General features: G+C 37.3%; 2 protein-coding genes across 6 annotated transcripts in view; one reads left to right on the forward strand and one right to left on the reverse strand.

Annotated features, from left to right (window-relative positions):
* The window catches only part of PPWD1 (peptidylprolyl isomerase domain and WD repeat containing 1), a 32404-nt gene extending 25206 nt beyond the window's left edge, over nucleotides 1-7198 (reverse strand). For 2 of the 3 annotated variants that reach the window (XM_086699907.1, XM_025924162.2), the window contains exons 1-4: nucleotides 6979-7198; nucleotides 2014-2116; nucleotides 1209-1309; nucleotides 949-1069 (exon numbers count right to left, since the gene is read on the reverse strand). In XM_086699907.1, the coding sequence (XP_086556033.1) occupies nucleotides 949-1069; nucleotides 1209-1309; nucleotides 2014-2116; nucleotides 6979-7168 (515 nt within the window). In that variant the 5' untranslated portion in view covers nucleotides 7169-7198. Of the gene's footprint in view, nucleotides 1-948; nucleotides 1070-1208; nucleotides 1310-2013; nucleotides 2117-6895 lie in introns of all 3 variants that reach the window. The other variant, XM_086699918.1, reaches the window with a different exon arrangement.
* Nucleotides 7199-7296: 98 nt separating this feature from the next.
* Nucleotides 7297-19261, forward strand: part of CENPK (centromere protein K) — a 59548-nt gene continuing 47583 nt past the window's right edge. For 2 of the 3 annotated variants that reach the window (XM_025924191.2, XM_086699985.1), the window contains exons 1-4: nucleotides 7297-7391; nucleotides 8338-8392; nucleotides 14752-14903; nucleotides 16951-17007. In XM_025924191.2, the coding sequence (XP_025779976.1) occupies nucleotides 14787-14903; nucleotides 16951-17007 (174 nt within the window). In that variant the 5' untranslated portion in view covers nucleotides 7297-7391; nucleotides 8338-8392; nucleotides 14752-14786. The remainder of the gene's footprint in view (nucleotides 7392-8337; nucleotides 8393-14751; nucleotides 14904-16950; nucleotides 17008-19261) is intronic. The other variant, XM_025924190.2, reaches the window with a different exon arrangement.

Genomic DNA, 19261 nt, shown 5'->3' on the forward strand with positions numbered 1-19261 from the left:
GTAATGAGACTAATATCCTTTAGTGGCTCATCAACTGGTTTTGAAGGAAATTCCAAAAGAAGTACTGCTATATAATGAGCTGTTGTTCTTGTCCCCCCACCATTCATATGTTGCAGTTACCCAAGGTGATTGATCTGGAGATAATTAGGAGGTAATTAAGGTTGAATGATGTCATAAATGTGGGGCTCTAATCCCACAGAAGGGAAAGAGGAAGATACCATTCCTCCTTACATCCTGTCCCCAAAGAGAGCCCTCACCACAAATCAAACCCTACTGGAATCCTGGTCTTGCACTTTCCAGCCTCTAGAACTCTGAGAAAATAAATTTCCTTTGGTTAAGCCACTCAGCCTATGGTCTTTTGTAATGGCAGTATGAACTAAGACAAGTCCTAAGACTATTTTTGACAATGCTAGATTTTCAAGGTGACATTCATTTAGACGTATATAAATTCAGTATGATATCTTAAGAAAGACATGCTTAAAACAAAGTATTCATCTCATTTCTGTAGTTCAACCACATGGTGTGGATATCAATATACTTTAAAGTTTAAAGTTACCAACGAATCACCTCAATTCCAAAATGTACATAAGCCTTATAAGACACAATACATATTACTGAAATAAGCAAAGCAAGGAAGTTAATTCTAAGTACCAGCAAATTAGACATGATGGATCCTCATTATTTTATTAAGTAATGTTAAATGGATATAATGAATCCTTGTGATGATGCTATTTAAAAATTTCTGCTGTGATTAACAACAACAACAATAAAAACAGCAGAAGCCTCCAAAGAGCATCATAACAAGGATTCCTATCTACTTTTCCTAAGCAAAATTCAAAAGCACAGCTGGCAATGGCAATACATTCTGTTTAGAAATATCTACAAAATGGTGACAGTTTAAAAATTATTTCACTAAGTTAAAAAGTATATACTTTAAAAAAGACTCACCCAAGCTTCAGCATATTGATCATGTCAAAGTTCACTACATCAAACACCTTCATTGCTTTATCATCACCCACAGAACAGAACAATGCTCCCTCAGAGCTAACTGCAATACTCTCAATAACTCCTATTTAAATAAATCAAAACATTCTAGTAAATACCAATGAAACAAACATGCATGATTCAAAGGAAAAAAAAAAACATTTTAGAAGAAACTTTAACCAATACAATTTAAGACTCACACACACACACAGTGAAATTCTTACCCAGGTGACTACGAAAATGTTTAACAAATTCAATTCCCTCTTCTATTTTTTTCCAGAACTTAACATGTCCATCATGACTGGCAGTAATAATAAAGTCCGTCCTGCATACATAAAATTGTAAAAGTTAATTTGTAAAGCAGATCTATGAGTTATGTAGTACCCCCAAAAGCAATCATTCACTGAGAATCTTTGGCGCTTTCAAAATATTTTTATTTTAAGCTTTCTTTATAAAGACCACCATATGAGGGTAGATAGAAAATGGCAAATTTTGTAGTTCTTTCCTGGATATCATAATAATTGATGTGGCACTAACTTTAACCCCAAGAGCTAGGATCAGAGTTGTGCTAGGAGTTGACATTAAAAAAAAAGAAATTTCACCAGGAATTTCAGTAGACCTTACAGCCCTTTAATCGTAAAATCACCCTGTAGGCAGTCTTTTCCCATGGAAAACGTACTCATCTTCAAAAGGTGATAAATAACCAATGTACATTTGTTTTGTATTGTATCCAAGGTGTCTTGTTAAGTATTAGAAAGATTTTGTACAGAATAGTCTCCCCTTTAAGGTGTATAAAAATAGAAACCATCTGAATACCTACGGTATTGATATTACCTTGAATGCATTCCTTGTAGGAAATTGGAAAGAATATGTAGGACTTCATTTAACTTAAATTATTATAGAATCGGTGGCATTAAATAGAAATCCATGGTATCCTAAAGATACTTTTACAAATCATCTTCAAAACTGAAGCATCTTTATAAAATAAATTTTTCAGAAAAAAAAAAAAAAAAGATGTGTGAGACTTACTTGGTGCATACCACATGGGTGATAACATCTCTATGCATGTAACTGCGCTCATACATAGATGCACTGGGGAGATTTTCAAGATAGACTCTTTCAAACTCTAGAACTGAGGGAAAAAAGGTAAAGAAAAAATTATTTTAAACTGCAACTATATACTATTTTGCATTTTCTGTAAGAGTTTTCTACATTCTATTTTCTGTTGGGCACCTGGGTGGCTCAGTCGTTAAGCATCTGACTTTGGCTCAGGTCATGATCTCAAGGTTCATTAGTTCGAGTCCCATATTAGGTGAGCTCAAGCTCTGCTTCGAGGGAACAGAAGCCCTCTTCGGGTGAGCTTGAGCACTGCTTTCGGTGAGCTTATGCCCCACTTTGGGTGAACATGAACCCCACTTCGGGTTAACACGAGGCCCACTTTGGGTGAGTCCCACTTCTCTGTCTCCCTTTGACCCTCCTCTCCTTCTGCCCCTCCCTTGCTCTCAAAAAAAAAAAATTCTATTTTCTATTTTCTTCTATATCTTATTACATTTCTCTCAATTCACACGTAATGAAAAAAAAATCCAGCCTGTTATGTATTTCATAGTAGTGAACAGCACTGTTATTATTTAGTCATGACAGGTCTCAGGTATTGTACAGATGCTTAACTGCCCTCAGAACTTAACTGAGCGATTCTGGCTTAATATTAAGGCTCCATCAAAAAAGAAAAACTTTGGGGTTCCTGGGTGGCTCAGTCGGTTAAGCGTCCAACTTCGTCTCAGGTCATGATCTCACGGATGGTGGGTTTGAGCTTCATGTTGGACTCTGAGCTGACAGCTCAGAGCCTGGAGCCTGCTTCAGGTTCTATATCTTCCTTTCTCTCTCTGTCCCTCCCCCACTTGTGCTGTCCCTCTCTCTCTCAAAAACAAATAAACATTGAAAAAAAAAACAAACAAACCAAAACCTTAAAAAGTTTCATGAAAGTATCACAAACATCTTTCTAACCATTAGTAAAGCCAATTATTAGTTCTAATTTAAATAATTAACGAGAGACCAGTGGCCACCTATGGGTGTTTATCTTTAAGACACTAAGCCTCTTTGAGGTCACTAGTAGTGGGGTTGAAGCAGATAAACATGATAAAATACTAAATAGATTCTTAGAGCTGAGAAAATCCTGGACTTCTCAACTTTTTCCAAGGGCAAAACATTTCAAAAAGTGTTAATCTGAGGAGATATTTTGTTACAAGAGCTATGAACCATATTACTAGCAAAAATTGACATTATATGTGTATCTAATAAAATAATCCAACAAAGGCCAAACATGCCTGTAAAAAGTTGCTAGAGCGGAGCCTGGGTAGCTCAGTTGGCTAAGTGACCAACTCTTGATTTTAGCTCAGGTCATGATCTCACAGTTGTGGGATTGAGCTCCACATTCAGCTCCACAATGAGTGTGGAGCCTGCCTGGGATTCTCTCTCCCTCTGAAAGCACACATGATCTCTCTCAAAAAAAAATTTCCAGGGTGCCTGGGTGGCTCAGTTGGTTGAGCGACTGACTTCGGCTCAGGTCATGATCTCACGGTTTGTGAGTTCGAGCCCCGCGTTGGGCTCTGTGCTGACAGCTCAGAGCCTGGAGCCTGCTTCGGATTCTGTGTCTCCGTCTCTCTATGTCCCTCCCCTGCTCATGCTCTCTGTCTCAGAAATAAATAAACATAAAAAAAAATTTAAAAAAAAATTTCCTACATTAAACATAGAGATGTTTCATAGTTTTTCATAACTATTGTATAGCAGAGTCAAACCTGTGCCCAATGAACTCCTTTCCCTTCATTTTTAATAACAGAACCACCATTTTTATATGTGCAAAATGACAGTCAGCTATAAGACGACCTTTCTCCTCTTCTCCAGAGTTAGGTGTGACCATGTGCCAATGAAATAGAAGTGTAAGTGTTATGTGACAATCAAGAAGTCTCCTTCAAAAAGTATTCCATTATTCCCTTTCTCAGTCCTATACTTGGGAACTGGGGTAAGAGAACTGATTCTAATAACCACTCAGGACAAAGACGAGGGCCATACCTTAGTGATGTTAGGGCAGAAAACTGGAAAAAGCCTAGGTCCCTTTGAAGCCTCCATACCAATCCTAGACTGTTTACTTTGGGACTTCTTTTATGCAGCTAATATAATACTGATACACATTCCTTTTGCTGTTTGTTAGTTTACTTGAGCAGGTATTTACTGAAAACAAAATAGGTTATAAGGCACATGGACATAAAAAGTGGAACACATAATTCCTACCTTTAAGAAACCATTTGGTTACTTAAAGGTAGTGTCATATAACAATTTATAATGTCTTTCTGAAAATGCATAGAAAAGTCTAGCGTCCAAAGAACATGTTAAAGAGGATAGCTCTTTTTCTAGAAAGCTAAACGCATGTCACACTCCCATCTTTTTATTAAAAAATTTTTTGCGGTGGCGCCTCAAAGGCTCAGTCGGTTAAGCATCCTACTTCGGCTTGGGGCATGATCTCACTTGGGACAGGATTTCGCAGTTTGTGAGCTTGATCCTCACGGTGGGCTCTCTGCTGACAGCTCAGAGCCTGCAGCCTGCTTCAAATTCTGTTTTCCTCTCTCTCTGTCTCTCCCCCATTCACGATTGGTCTGTCTCTCTGCCTCAAAAATAGACATTAAAAAAATTTTTTTTTAAATTAATAAATTTTATTATGCTCTAGTGACTGAGCCAGCCAGGTGCCTCAAACTCCTTTTTAGACAAAATCTTCAATGATTATTTTTCTAACTTTTCATACATGTTTTTATTTTTTAATTTTTAATTATTTAAAAATTTTTTTTTAATGTTTATTTATTATTGAGAGATAGAGACAGGCAGAGCATGAGCATGGGAGGGGCAGAGAGAGGAGGAGACACAGAATTTGAATGAGGCTCCAGGCTCTGAGCTGTTAGCACAGAGCCCAATGTGGGGCTCGAACTCACAAACTGCAAGATCATTACCTGAGCCGAAGTTGAACGCCCAACCGACCGAGCCATCCAGGTGCCCCTAACATTTCAGACATGTTTTTAAATTTCAGTTTTTTTCAGGGTGCCTGTGTGGCTCAGTCAGTTAAGCATCTGACTTTGGCTCAGGTCATGATCTCACAGTGAGTACATTCAAGCACATCAGGCTCTCTGCTGACAGCTCAGAGGCTGAAGCCTGCTTTGGATTCTGGGTCTCCATCTCTCTATGCCCCTCCCCCACTCTCTCAAAAATAAAGAAACATTAAAAAATTATAAATTTCAGTTTTTTTCTTCAAACTGAATACAGTATTGACTGGCTTAAATACAATAAGCATCTACTTAATTATAAACATTTTCACACCTAATTATTGCTGTATCTGTCTCAATTGTATTAAGTTTGTAAGATTTTTGTCTCTTAATACTAATATCAGCACTTTGATATTTTTTATGTTTCCATAAAAAAGGATATGCAAACATATTCTATTACAACTATAAGAGCATTAACTTTGTAATATTCATTCATTCAATAAATACTTATTGAACACTTGCTACGTGCAAAACAGTGGAGCAAAGCAGTCATGGTCTTTGCTCTTATAAGCTTACAGTCTTAGCAGTGGTGACAAATATTAATCGATCACAGACTTAATACACAATTATAAAATGCAGCAAGTGCAATGAAGAAGTTGCTATGGAAACATTTAACAGAAAGACCTAACTGTAAAAAAGATAACACTTTATGGGTGTCAATGTACAATGTTCAAAAAAGTAGCTTCTTCAAAATTTGGATACATAAAATTTGAAAGCTACCTGTAAACTCAGGTGTTCAAAATTACCTCGGAGTTATGATCAATGTTCTTTAGAAACCCAGCCCACTGGAGAAACGACAGGCTTCCCAGAGGAGGCGATAGTTGGAGGTGAGTGCTCAAGTTGGACAACAGTTAGCCACCGGAAAAGGAGTGTGGGAAATTATTTCAGGTATACACCATACCCTGGCAGGCATCCAAAGAAGAAAAAGAGCATACCCCATTCTCAAGTGTTTTAATATGGCTAGAGTACAGCCTAAGGAAGACAGGGTTAGGAAACAGAAGCAATGGAAATGTGCTGGTGAGGTAAGGAGAGATCACATCGTGAAGGAACTTGTATGCCATGATACGGAGTTTGGACTTTGTTTTTAAAATGAGAAATCACTGAAGAGTTTGAAGCAGAGAGAGTGATAAAGTAAGATTTGACCTTTCAGAAAAATCGTATTTTAATGGTTTTACACCAAGGAAGACATTTTATAGAACAACTTTTGAAAATAAGAAAAACTTAACTTCCTTCCCTACCCTTTTTATTTAATAAAACTTGGTCACTATTCCACGAAAGTTGGAAAATACGTCAAGCCTTGGCATCTCCTGCGTGTGGTTTGAAAACCACAGACAGCGGGTTTTAGACGAAAAATTTGTTATCCAGTAAACTTCTGTAACTTTTCTAGGTCAGAAACTCATTATTGGAAGAGACAGGATTAAAATGATCTTTACCTACTCTTTACGATTCTAAATAGGCACCGCCATCTCGCCCTCGGTCCCCGCGTGCCCCAAGAGACTAAGTGCACTCCTGAAATAAAAGCTTTCAAGAGAACTGGACTCTGACGTTTAATAAACCGGAGACAGAAATTCCAACCTAATGCGCCCGCTATAGGGGTTAAATGAGAGGCGCTTAGCACATAATAGGTAGTAGTATAAGTTAGCTTTAGCATCTATTAGAACACGTTCCTATAACACATCTGTGACTAACATTGTTAGATAGTAGCAAAAAGACGCTGTATTCAGCCCAAATCATTATTTCGGGGAGAACGTGCTAGTAGAGAATGACCAGAAAACAGAAGCTGACCCTCTGTTCTGAGGGCAGAAAACCCCGCAAGCACACACCATCTGATTTTTGAGTCTGGTTTGAAATTTCCCAGTCTGGGGACGCAGATTCCAACTCGCCCTGTGTCTATCGCTGTAGCTACCTTTCCTCTTCTTGGCCAATGTCGCCTCTACAGGTAAGGGCCCAACCCAGCGCTCATTTTCCTCTTCGTTCTCTTGGGCCACAGCCACAACCACTGTCAGCTCTCTTTCGCCGAGTTCTGTTTTTTCCGGCTCCCCCGTGTCCCGGCGCCTTCTTCTCAGCTGTGAATCGCTACCACCTTCCGACGCCATATTGCCAGAGTTGTCAAACAAGGCGCGACACGACACAGCTCCCCTACCAATCCTCAAAGCGGCGCGGCCTGCACGTCAGTGGCAGAGCGAGTTTCGGGATTGGCTGGGTGCGTAGGAGCAGATCCAATCAGCAAGCAGCGCGCGCTCGGGGCCCTAGGCCGGGAAGTCCTGTCTGAGCCAGGCTGAGGTGGCCTGCAGTCCGTGGCTGTGTGGTGGTTAAGAGGTGGGTAAGGGAGAGCGCCTTAACGGTAGACACTTGGAAGGCTCCCAGGGTATGGAACTGTAGCGCCGATGGTGGGACCCTGCAGCTCACGGGAACTGGATACCGGACGTCCCGCCAGTCCCTGTGACCCGCTCTTCTCCCGCCTCTAGAACCCAGCGGGTTAGAGGGAAATGACAGAGGGGCAGGGAACTGAGGGAACTATCTAACTTGAGGGCCTCCCTTCAGGTGCTGACGGAACTGTTTTCTTCCCTGAGTTTCTTGATTCTCCCAAACGAGAAAGAGGTGGTGGGCGCTTCTTACTGTTTTCTTAGGGAGGGAGAGGGAGAGAGAGAGAGAGAGAAAGAATGAAGGAAAGAGAGAAAGAGAGAGAACGAACCAACTAGGCAGGCCAAGAAACCCAAGGGTACATGGCAGGATCATTCCCCCTGCCTGGTCTGCGCTTTCATGTCTTAGCCGCCTTCTCGACAGCTCTCTTCTTTAAAAAAAAAAAAAAAAAAAAAGGGAAAGAAAGAAAGAAAAACTTATTATGGTAAAAACCACATAACGTTTACTGTCTTCCCCCCTCTTTTAAAACTGAGGTATAATTCATATACAACACTATATAGTTGACCTTTGAACAAGGGGTGAGCAGAGTGGTTAGGGGCACATCCCCCCTCTTCATTGGAAAATCAGCCTATAACTTAGGATCCTCCCCAAAGCTTTACTAATAGACTACTTTTGATATAAAGCCTTACCCATAACATAAACAGTGTAAACATTTTTGTACAAGGCTGAAGGTATATAACTAGTCTTTTACTAGCTGACTTCAGATTGTTAATAGTAATGTTAATAGCTAATAATGATATAACTTCATATGCTAAGCACAGTTCTAAGAACTTTATATATACTAACTCATTTAATTGTCATAACAACTTTATGGGGTAATGTTATTGTCTTCATTTTACAGGTAAGGAAACCGAGGCAGAGACAGTTTAAGTGCCTTGCCCAAGGTCACACAGCTTGTAAGTATTGAAGCCGGGATTTAAACCTAGACAGTTTGATTGTAGAGTTCACACAAAGTTTTTTTGAGTAATGCTGTAGTATGCATTCCTGTGTAGACTAAAGCAAATATATCTATCTATAGTATTATTCCTAGAAATAGAATTTCTGGGTCAGAAGTTAAATGTATTTAAAATTTTAATGGCTGTTGTTTATTATCTTACAAAGTGATTAGTTTATGAACAGTGCATGCCTCTTGTGAATAGTGTATGCCCCTTGTTCTATATTCTTCTCATTATTGTTTATTATTAAATTTTTCATTATTGCTAGTCTGGATGAAAATAACTCTTGTTTAATTTTCATTTTTATGACTTATAAGTAAGGTTAAAATGCATTTTTCTATATATAAAGGATTTCTCATTTTTTTAAATTTCCCATTTTTGTCCTTTGCTCATTTCTCTTGGATTGTTTCTGTTATTTAGCTTTTTATTGCAAAGTAAAATATAGATATCAAAAAAACCATATAAAAATAAATGTAAATTCCATAAATTATTATAAGGTGAACACCTTTATCACCATGTAGATCAAGAAATAAAACTTTGATAATCATCTCAAAAGTTTCTCATTTGGCCCATCCTAATCAAAGTTCTTTCTCCTGCCTTCTTCTCTCCCTCCAAAAGCATTGATATCCTGACTTTTATGGTGATCACTTTTTTAAATTAGTTTTCTTTTTTATGGTTGGTTATTGGACTTTTTTTTCATATTTGTAGGCATTCATTATACATTAAGAAAATTAGGTCTTTTTTCAATTTTTTTTTTTTTTTTTTTTTTTTTATTTTTGGGACAGAGAGAGACAGAGCATGAACGGGGGAGGGGCAGAGAGAGAGGGAGACACAGAATCAGAAACAGGCTCCAGGCTCTGAGCCATCAGCCCAGAGCCCGACGCGGGGCTCGAACTCACGGACCGCGAGATCGTGACCTGGCTGAAGTCGGTCGCTTAACCGACTGCGCCACCCAGGAGCCCCAAGAAAATTAGGTCTTGAGTGCCATGTATGTTACAAATATTTCTTTAAATTTTGAGGTTTTACGTTTTAGCTTTTTTTGGGGGGTGAGATATTGAAGAACTTGGGTTTATTACTCAGTGCAGTGAGAGAATATACAGTGTGGTGTCTTAGTAAGGAGGTGTTAGATTATTTTTTAATTTTTTAATGATATCTTTGTACCTGCAGAATTTTAAAAAAAATTATGGAGATTTTATTTAGTTTTGTTAGAAATGCTTTCCCAATCCAAGCAAAGAAAATGTCTCCATGTTTTCTTTATGTTCTGCTTTATCATTTCTGTTTCTGGAATTTTTGAGGGATGTAGGGATCATGTAAAGATTGAGGTGTATATCTAGGCTTAACCCACCTTTTCCCTCCCCTCCACCCAAATACTCTGCAGTTAATTAAAAAAAAAAAAATGAGGAAGTTCTATGAAGGACCAAATTATACCTGGGGAAAAAATGCAATATAGTTTATAAAATATGCTCCTATTTGGATTGTTCTTATATCCCCTTAATTTGCATTGCCACCTGTGTTCTATATCATAGGTCCATAAATGTGTGAATCCAGAAAGGCTTTTATGTGTTTATGTTCCACTGTTCAGTTTGCCTATCCATGTGCTAATTCCATGCTATAAAAATTAGTATAGTTTTTTAATAAGTTTAGTGTGTGGTAAGGCAAGTTTTCTCATCTTCTTCATGAGGGTCTTGGCTGTTTTTTGGCCCCTTGCCCTTCCATATAAAGTTTAGAATTTGCTTGTCAAGTGCCACAAAAATAGAAACTTTTAGAACTTTTTTTTTTTAAGTTTATTTATTTATTTATTTATTTTGAGAGTGAGAGACAGAGAGAGAGGGAGAGAGAGAATCCCAAGCATGCACTGAGCTGTCAGCACAGATCCCAATGCAGGGCTCAAACTCATGAACCATGAAATCATGACCTGAGCCAAAATCAAGTTAGACACTTAACCAACTGAGCCCATCCAGGCATCCCAAATACTTTTAGAATTTTGATTAAGATTCAATAGATCAACTTAGGAGGAATTAACATCTTTACAGTATGGAGTCATTTAATTTCTGAACATGGTGTATCTCCCCAAGTTTCTTTAAAATCTCTCTTGATGAGACCTTGATTAAGTAGTATAAAACTTAAGTTTCTTATGAATAAAAGTGTTTTGGGGGAGTGGGCTGTTCTGGTTTGCATTTAGTGTTGTGGGGTAGACATCTTTATTCTTTTCTGGTCTGTCTACTTCCTTAAAATTGTCTCAACTTTGCATTTCATGCCATCAGAGTCTTCTACTACCTACCACTCCTTGCAGCGGTCATCTAGCAAGATTATATCATGCTCCTTCATTTCTTGAAGATTTTTAGCTTCTGGCTCACTGCAGCCCTCTGCAGCACTACTGTCATACTTCATGGTGATTTTAATATCCACATATGTCCTCCCTTTTTCTTGACCTCTTTTTCTTTAGTGATTATATTCTCTATCTTCTAGTAGTTACTCATTCCTGCGGTCATACGTCAAAGACTATAATTTTTTCACTTGGTCTTTGTACCTATGCTGCTACACTATAGAAGAAAATATATAACCATGTTCTAATTCCATTTTAAATTAATGACATATTCGCTAGTGGATATTTAATGGTCTCAAGTGGACATTTAATCTCAAGTTATCCTACTATTTTATCCTCTCCTGTTCTCTTATATATCTGTTTCATACATTTAAAAAAAATTTTTTAAATGTTTATGTGTTTATTTTATTTTATTTTATTTATTTTTTTTTCAATATATGAAGTTTATTGTCAAATTGGTTTCCATACAACACCCAGTGCTCATCCCAAAAGGCACCCTCCTCAATACCCATCACCCACCCTCCCCTCCCTCCCACCCCCCATCAACCCTCAGTTTGTTCTCAGTTTTTAAGAGTCTCTTATGCTTTGGCTCTCTTCCACTCTAACCTCTTTTTTTTTTTTCCTTCCCCTCCCCCATGGGTTTCTGTTAAGTTTCTCAGGATCCACATAAGAGTGAAGCCATATGGTATCTGTCTTTCTCTGTATGGCTTATTTCACTTAGCATCACACTCTCCAGTTCCATCCATGTTGCTACAAAGGGCCATATTTCATTCGTTCTCATTGCCACGTAGTACTCCATTGTGTATATAAACCACAATTTCTTTATCCATTCATCAGTTAATGGACATTTAGGCTCTTTCCATAATTTGGCTATTGTTGAGAGGGCTGCTATAAACATTGAATGTTTATGTATTTTTGAGAGAGAGAGAGACAGAGCATGAGCTGAGGAGGGGCAGAGAGAGAGGGAGACACAGAATCTGAAGCAGGTTCCAGGCTCTGACCTGTCAGCACAGAGCCCAATGGGGGCTCGAACTCACGAGCTATGAGATCATGACCTAAGTCAAAGTCAGATTCTTAACCAACTGAGCCACCCAGGTGCCGCTGTTTCATACATTTCTTAATGTATTTTTTTTTTAATGTTTTATTTACTTTAAGACAGAGATAGAGACAGAGCATGAGTGGGGATGGGGCAGAGAGAGAGGGGGACACAGAATCTGAAGCAGGCTCCAGGCTTTGAGTTGTGAGCACAGAGCCTGACGTGGGGCTCGATCTCAGGAACTGTGAGATCATGACCTGAGCCGAAGTTGGATGCTTAACCAACTGAGCCACCCAGGCGCCCCTCTTAATGTATTTCTTAAACCTCCTGTGCTTTTCCCCATTGTCATTGACAGCTGATGACCTTAGTTAACATTTCCCTGAGAAAAGAGAAGCAGTCCAAATAGAACTTCCATAAAATCCTATCAACACATCTACTCACCTGCTTGCAATCCTCCTACATTTCCATTAAAATGGATGAACTATGTATACTTCTATCTCTTTTCTTTAATGTTTATTTTTGAGAGAGAGAGGCAGAGAGAGAGGGAGACACAGAATCCAAAACGGGCTCCAGGCTCTAAGCTGTCAGCACAGAGTCCAATATGGGGCTCAAACCCACGAACTGTGATATCATGACCTGAGCCAAAGTCGGACGCTTAACTGACTGAGCCACCCAGGTGCCCCTATATAGACTTCTATCTTAAATCAGTCTCTCTACTTAGGTATTAAATTCCTTTCTTTTTCTCTTGCAACTCCTGCAGTATTTCCTTCTGTGTCATTTAAGTGCTCTGTTTTCTCCTGGCTTAAAAAAAAAGTCTTTCTTGACCCCATATCACCCTCCAGCTGTTTTCCTTTAGAGAAAAAAATTGTTGAAAATATTTTATATTACTAGGTATGTACAGTTCCTTGCCTTCTGTTCTCTCTTGAACACACTCCATTCATGCTTTTACTCTCACCATTCTACTGAAACTCCCTTATAAAGGCCTCCAGTTTTGTGTATTTATTCCATTGAAATTGTGATAAATTATCCTAAGACTTAGAGGTTTATTATGTTCAGCAGTTCTTTGCATCAAGAATTCAGACAGGATATAGTAGGACAACTTGTCAATTGCTCTGCAATGTCTATGCCCTTGTCTAGAAGTCTCAAAGTCTGAGGGCTGAATCATCAGAATGTTCATGTGCATGTCTAATTGTTGATGCTAGCTTTTGGCTGGGAACCTCAGTTCCTTTCTGTGGGCTTCACCATTAGTCTCTTCATTTGTGCCAGTTTGGGGTGCCTGGGTGGCTCAGTCAGTTAAGCGTCTGACTTCAACTCAGGTCATGAACTCCCAGTTTGTGAATTCGAGCCCCACTCTGTGCTCTCTGCTGTTGGGGGGAGCCCACTTCAGATCCTCTGTCTGTCTGTCTGTCTCTCTCTCTCTGCCCCTCCCCGTTCACACGTGCTCACTTGCTGTCAAAAACATTAAAAAACAAACAAACAAACAAACAAACAAACATTTGTACCAGGCTTCTTCACAGCATGGTTGCTGGTTTATAAGGGTGAATGTTCTGAGACAGAGGTGTAAGTGTTATGGCCTTTTATGACTTAGTTTTGGAAGTCACTTCCATTATATTCTATTCGTAAAGGCAGTTAGAAAGTCCTACTCAGGTTCATGATGAGGATAAATAGTCTCTGCCTCTGGACAGGGAGTAATAACCTGGAATATGGCTGTGACTTTTTTTGGAAAATACAGTCCTCTATCCATATTACTAAGTAAATTGTCAGTTCTCTGTTTTTATCATACTTGACCTATCTCTGGTATTTGATACTTCATTACTCCTTTCTTTAATACTTTCTTACTTTGAATTTCAGGTTATCATACTCTTAATTTTCTTTTCACCTTATTATTGAGCGCTCCTTCTCAGACTCAGTGGTTCCTGTTTATTATTCTTTCCAGGTCTGGATCTCTTCTCATTTCTGTCTGTACACTCTTGCTTTTGTGATCTCACCTAGCCTTGTGGCTTTACATACCTTGTATGGTGATGACTCAAATTCTAGCTCAAAACTTTCCCTTGAACTCCATACATGTACATTCAGTTGCTTAATCAGCATCTGCACTAATAGACACCTTATATTTAGCAAGTACAAAATTGAATTTTTAATCATTACCTTCTCATATCTAGCTGCTTCTGTTTCTTCCACTGTCTTCACTATCTCAGTACCCAACTGGCAGCTCCATCTTTCCATTTGCTTACCTAAACTTTTTTAATAACAAAAGTTGCTTGGATCATTGCAATAGCTTTCTAACTGACTTTCCGGTTTCTGTCCTTACTGCCTGTTGTTAACCAGAGTTGTGCTGTTAAAATATAATTCAACTTATGTCATTTTCCATTGAAAACCCTTTAATCGTTTATCATCTCAGCTGAAGTCCTTAAAATAGCCTAGAAAGCCCACATAATCTAATTCCTAAATCTCTCAACCTCATCTTGTGTTCTCTGCCTTACTTTGCTCCAATCACACTAGCTGCTTTACTGCTCTAGGAACATGACCCTCATACTCCTGCCCCAGGGCCTTTGCACTTGCAATTCCCTGCCTGGAGCCTCTTCCTCTAAATATCCCCATGTCTCACTTTCTTATCTCCTTCATGTTTTTTGCTCAATCGTTAACTTCTCAATGACCTTAAATGACCACATTATGTGAAATTACATTACCCCTACCCAAGCATGTCCTATTTTATTCCCTGTCTTGCTTTCCTACATAAAATTATTTCCACTTATAAATTGATATATATATTATATATATTTCCACTTATATAACTGGTTTATTGTCTCTTTATTTTAACTAGAATATAAGTTCCATGGTAGGGAAGGATTTTTGCCCATTTTGTTCACTCTTACATGTTTAGTTCCTAGCTTACTATCTGGCAGGTGATAGGTGTTCAAGAAATTATTGTTAAATGAATAAATATTTTTACTTCAGTTTTTCTTATAAGGCTAAAAAAAATCACAAGGCACATGTCAGTGAATCAGCAAGATCTAGACCCAGATAGTAGTACAGATATGGAAGATGTTACAAATGCTGAAGAAGAACTTATTAAGGAATGTGACGAAATGTGGAAAGACATGGAAGAAGTAAGTACCAAGAGGTCAAAGTGATATATATATTAATTACTATAAGATTTCTTTCCATTTCAATAATAGACTTAAGAAAAATAATTATGTTGGGTCCTGAAAGCTGTTATATTATACAGTAAAAATTTATATAGCTTTTAAACCTGTAAGCATTTATTCAAGAAACTTTATGCCAGGTGAGCTCTAGAAAGAGAAAAAATTATGGCAATCCCTGCCCTCAAGGAGATTGTCATATAATAGAGACCATTGCTTTTATGTTAGAAGTATTGTGGTAGAAATACAAAGACTACTTAAAACGAGTAGTAAACCTAGATAGAAAGGGTCAAGGATAGCTTTCTAAAGGCAGTAATAACTGAATTAATTTCTAAAGGACAAATAGAAATTAGCTTCTGAAAGTAGGAGAGGTATATAAAGCAGAAGGAACAAAATATGTAAGGTTGGAAGAGTTTAGAGAACTTTAGATAGGATATTATGGCTTCGTAAATTCGGAGGAGATTGACCTGTGGAGTGAGGCTGGAAATATAATTAGGAGCAAGAACATGAAGGATTTTGTTCAGTTTGTACTGTGGGGAGCAATTAAAGGATTATAAACATGGATCTTTGGGAAAAGATGCAGTTTGGGAAAATTGCTTGGTTGTTTTGAAGACAATGGAATATAGAAGATTGAGACTGCAGATAGAAGAAGCATTTAGGAGGCTCTAGTACGTACTAATCCTGATAAGAAGTACTGTAGGGCCATATCCTATCACTGCATATAGAAGGAGGACTTAGGAGATACTAAGGAGATAGGGCCAAAATGAGTGGAACTTAATTGTTGTGAAACGGAGGGAAATTATGAAGACTTTCAGGTTTCTGGTTTGGGCCACTAGGAGGTTGGTCAGGTTATTTCTTAAGATAGAGAGTAGAGAAGTGGTGAGGACACATAATTATGGAGTTTGGGTGAAAATATGAATTAATATAGAAAATGTTGTCTTTGAAATGTTGAGTTAGTGAGTATCACTTCTGGTACACTACTGTGTGTTGGTAAAAGTTTTTTCTACTCAAAATAGCATAATGTGTGAAACAGGCCGCAAACTTTTCTTATCCCATTCTTTGCAGTAAGATTTTAGATTAAGGCAGGTTATTATTTGTTTTTGTCCCCTTTTTTCTTTTTTAAAATTATTTTTTAATGTAAATCCTTGGTACTCTGATGATAGTGTATTTTCAAGATAATTAAATAATTCCTTTTTATGCTTTTGACATTTTTTCAGTATAGAAATTTGAATTTAAAAATAATTTTTTTAAAAGATACTGCAACTAGAAATAAGTACACAAGTAAAATTTAAATTACCCATATTTTCAATCATATAATCACTGTTAATAGTTGTAGATTTTTTTTGAATGGAACAAAAATGATGTCTCCTGAAGGCTTTATTTTCCTATGATCTTAACCATTTTCTTATCTCTTTTGTTGTTTTTCTATGGTGCTTTCCTTCCTGTTCTCTTATTTCCTATTTTCCCTTTACCTAGCTTCTAATTTACCCTAGCTATGTTTGTATTTTTTTGTCCTTATTTCTTATGCTCATTATTTCATTCTATACAGAATATAGAATATCTAATATCCCCTTTTACTTTTGATATATTGACCGTGAGACCTGTTTGGATGCCTTCATGATCCTCTTGCCTGTAAAGTCAGGAACTTGAGGTGCCTGGGTGACTCAGTTGGTTAAACCTCAGACTTGATATTGGCTTAGGTCATGATACTGCGATTGATCATGACGTTGAGCCCTGATCCTGCTTGGGATTCTCTCTCTTTCTCTGTCTCTGTCTCTGTCTCTCTCTCTCTCCCTCCTCTCTCTGGCTCATGCATACAATCTCTCTCAAATAAGTAAATAAACATTTTTTTTTAAGTGAGGAACTTAAACTCTTCTCTTAAATCAGATATTTGTATAATATTACATTGATATAAAAGAAAGGGAATTGTTTGTTATATATAAAAGGTTATAGTATGTGAATCATTTTTATTTACTTGCTTTGTTTTGTTGTTTTATTTACTTTTTCAATGAAGTGTCAGAAAAAATTATCACTTGTTGGAACTGAGACACTCACTGATTCAAATGCTCAGGTATGAATCCTTTTTTTTCTTCCTAAAAATAGTTAAGTTTAATGTATTGTGTTTTGGATAAGAATATTATTTGTCTATATTAACCCACATGTAATAGCTTTGTTGATACCCATATGCTTAATCATTTGGAAAATATTCTTTCTGATTTAAGAGTAGTATTCTAAATACTTTTTGAATGAACTATTATAAATATATTGTATTCACTATATATATTTACTCTAAATAAATATATTTAAATAAGGAATATTTTCTTTATTATTTATCTCTTAACAGTTACACATATATTTAACTGTTGAGTGAATAATTGCAATTAAGATACCTTATTAATAATTAGAACACATGTTGTCCTACTTTGTGTTAGGTACAGTAGCCAGTTTGTTTTCTTTTTTTTTTTTTTTACTATATGTGTAGAACCTTAACTGACTTCACTGATGCTTAAACAAAGATTAAGATATCTATTTTAATAGAGCCCTAAAGAATTGGTTTAGGAATATACCAAAGGAAGAATGCAACAGATTAAGAATTTAAAATATGACAAAGATGATAGTGCCCATTTGTGGAAAAGGATGAATTGTTAATAAGTAATAGTGGTACAACTAGTTATCTGTTTGGAAGAAAATAAAATTGGAGCTTTGTCTTTCATTACATAAACATATATTCTAGATAGATTGCCATAGAAGTCTTATAAGAAAAGTTAGGAGACTATTTGTGCCGTCTAGGGACAGGAGAAACTTCTTGGCTAAAAGTAGAAACCAAGAAAGTATAAAAGAAAACTTAGATGTATTTGACATAAAAAATTAGAAGTTTTAGTGATAATTCTAAAGAACAAAGTCAAATATACAAATGATTCTAAAGAAAGTTTTCTAAAACTTGTAGGAGCATGTCAGAAAGTGTAAAAACTAATTGAAAGTACTCCTGAGTTCCAAATCATGCACTTTACTTTTTTTTTTTTAATTTTTTTTTTTTCAACGTTTATTTATTTTTGGGACAGAGAGAGACAGAGCATGAACGGGGGAGGGGCAGAGAGAGAGGGAGACACAGAATCGGAAACCGGCTCCAGGCTCTGAGCCATCAGCCCAGAGCCCGACGCGGGGCTCGAACTCACGGACCGCGAGATCGTGACCTGGCTGAAGTCGGACGCTTAACCGACTGCGCCACCCAGGCGCCCCAATGCACTTTACTTTTAAAAACCAGTTCATTTTGTTACAAGGGCAGCAGGTGAGGAAGGTGAGTGTGTGTGTATGCGCGCGCGCACGTGCCTGCCACCAATAAGCTGCAGTTGGGGGTTCATGCACTTCATGGCCTATTAGAGCAGCAGACAATTGAAGTCAGAAGCAGAGCCGTTTCACAGAGTGAGATGTAATACAGAAGCTTTTTTGAGGGCCTTTTTCTTCCTACTTATTTTTCATTCAGATTATAATCAAGCTTACATGTGAACTATTAGTAATTTAAGTTTCCTTTTGTGTCATTCAGTGTAAAACTAATTTGAAAAAAATATAGATTATGAAAAATAAAGATTTAGGCACTGTTCACAAAAACACCAAATTTGATATCATTTGAAAAGGAATAATGGCCTTGATTGATTATAACAATAATAAAAATAAAAATCTATGAGCATAATAATACTGAATAAAAATGAGAGTAAGAGAGATAGAAAAAGAAGGAAAAACTAATGTGTCACTTTTGGAAGTGCCTATCATATCAGGTCAGGTCTTCCATGTAAAAATTTCTAATCAAGAATTAAGCCATCTTTTATTTAAAAAATTTTGCATTTATCAATAAATGCAGAGTTCTGTTATAAAGTATAAAACTGAATATTGTATTTGAAATAGCATTATACAGTAAATAAACTATCATCTGGTTTTCTTGGGAAACGTGGTTCTTATATCGTAGAAATTGAGACCTAGTGAATCAGAATCACTAGGGATTGGACCTGTAAGTTTCCTGAATGATTTTTTGTGCAGTGAACCAAACAAACACTGATTTTGGTGGAAGTGCTTATATAGTTGTAAAGAATCAGGATCCTGAGATAGTCAATAATAACATTATCTGAGGGATCCACAAAATATCTTCTATTGGGGCACCTGGGTGGTTCAGTTGGTTACACGTTCGACTCTTGATTTCGGCTCAGGCCATGATCTCACAATTCGTAAGCTTGAGCCCCGTGTTGGGTTCTGCACTGACAGCGTGGAGCCAGCTAGGGATTGTCTCTCCCTCTCTCTCTCTCAAAAATAAATAAATAAATAAATTTAAA

This window comes from Puma concolor, chromosome A1 (genome assembly GCF_028749965.1).
Source record: "Puma concolor isolate L17-30 chromosome A1, mPumCon1.1.hap2, whole genome shotgun sequence".
Taxonomy (NCBI): domain Eukaryota; kingdom Metazoa; phylum Chordata; class Mammalia; order Carnivora; family Felidae; genus Puma; species Puma concolor.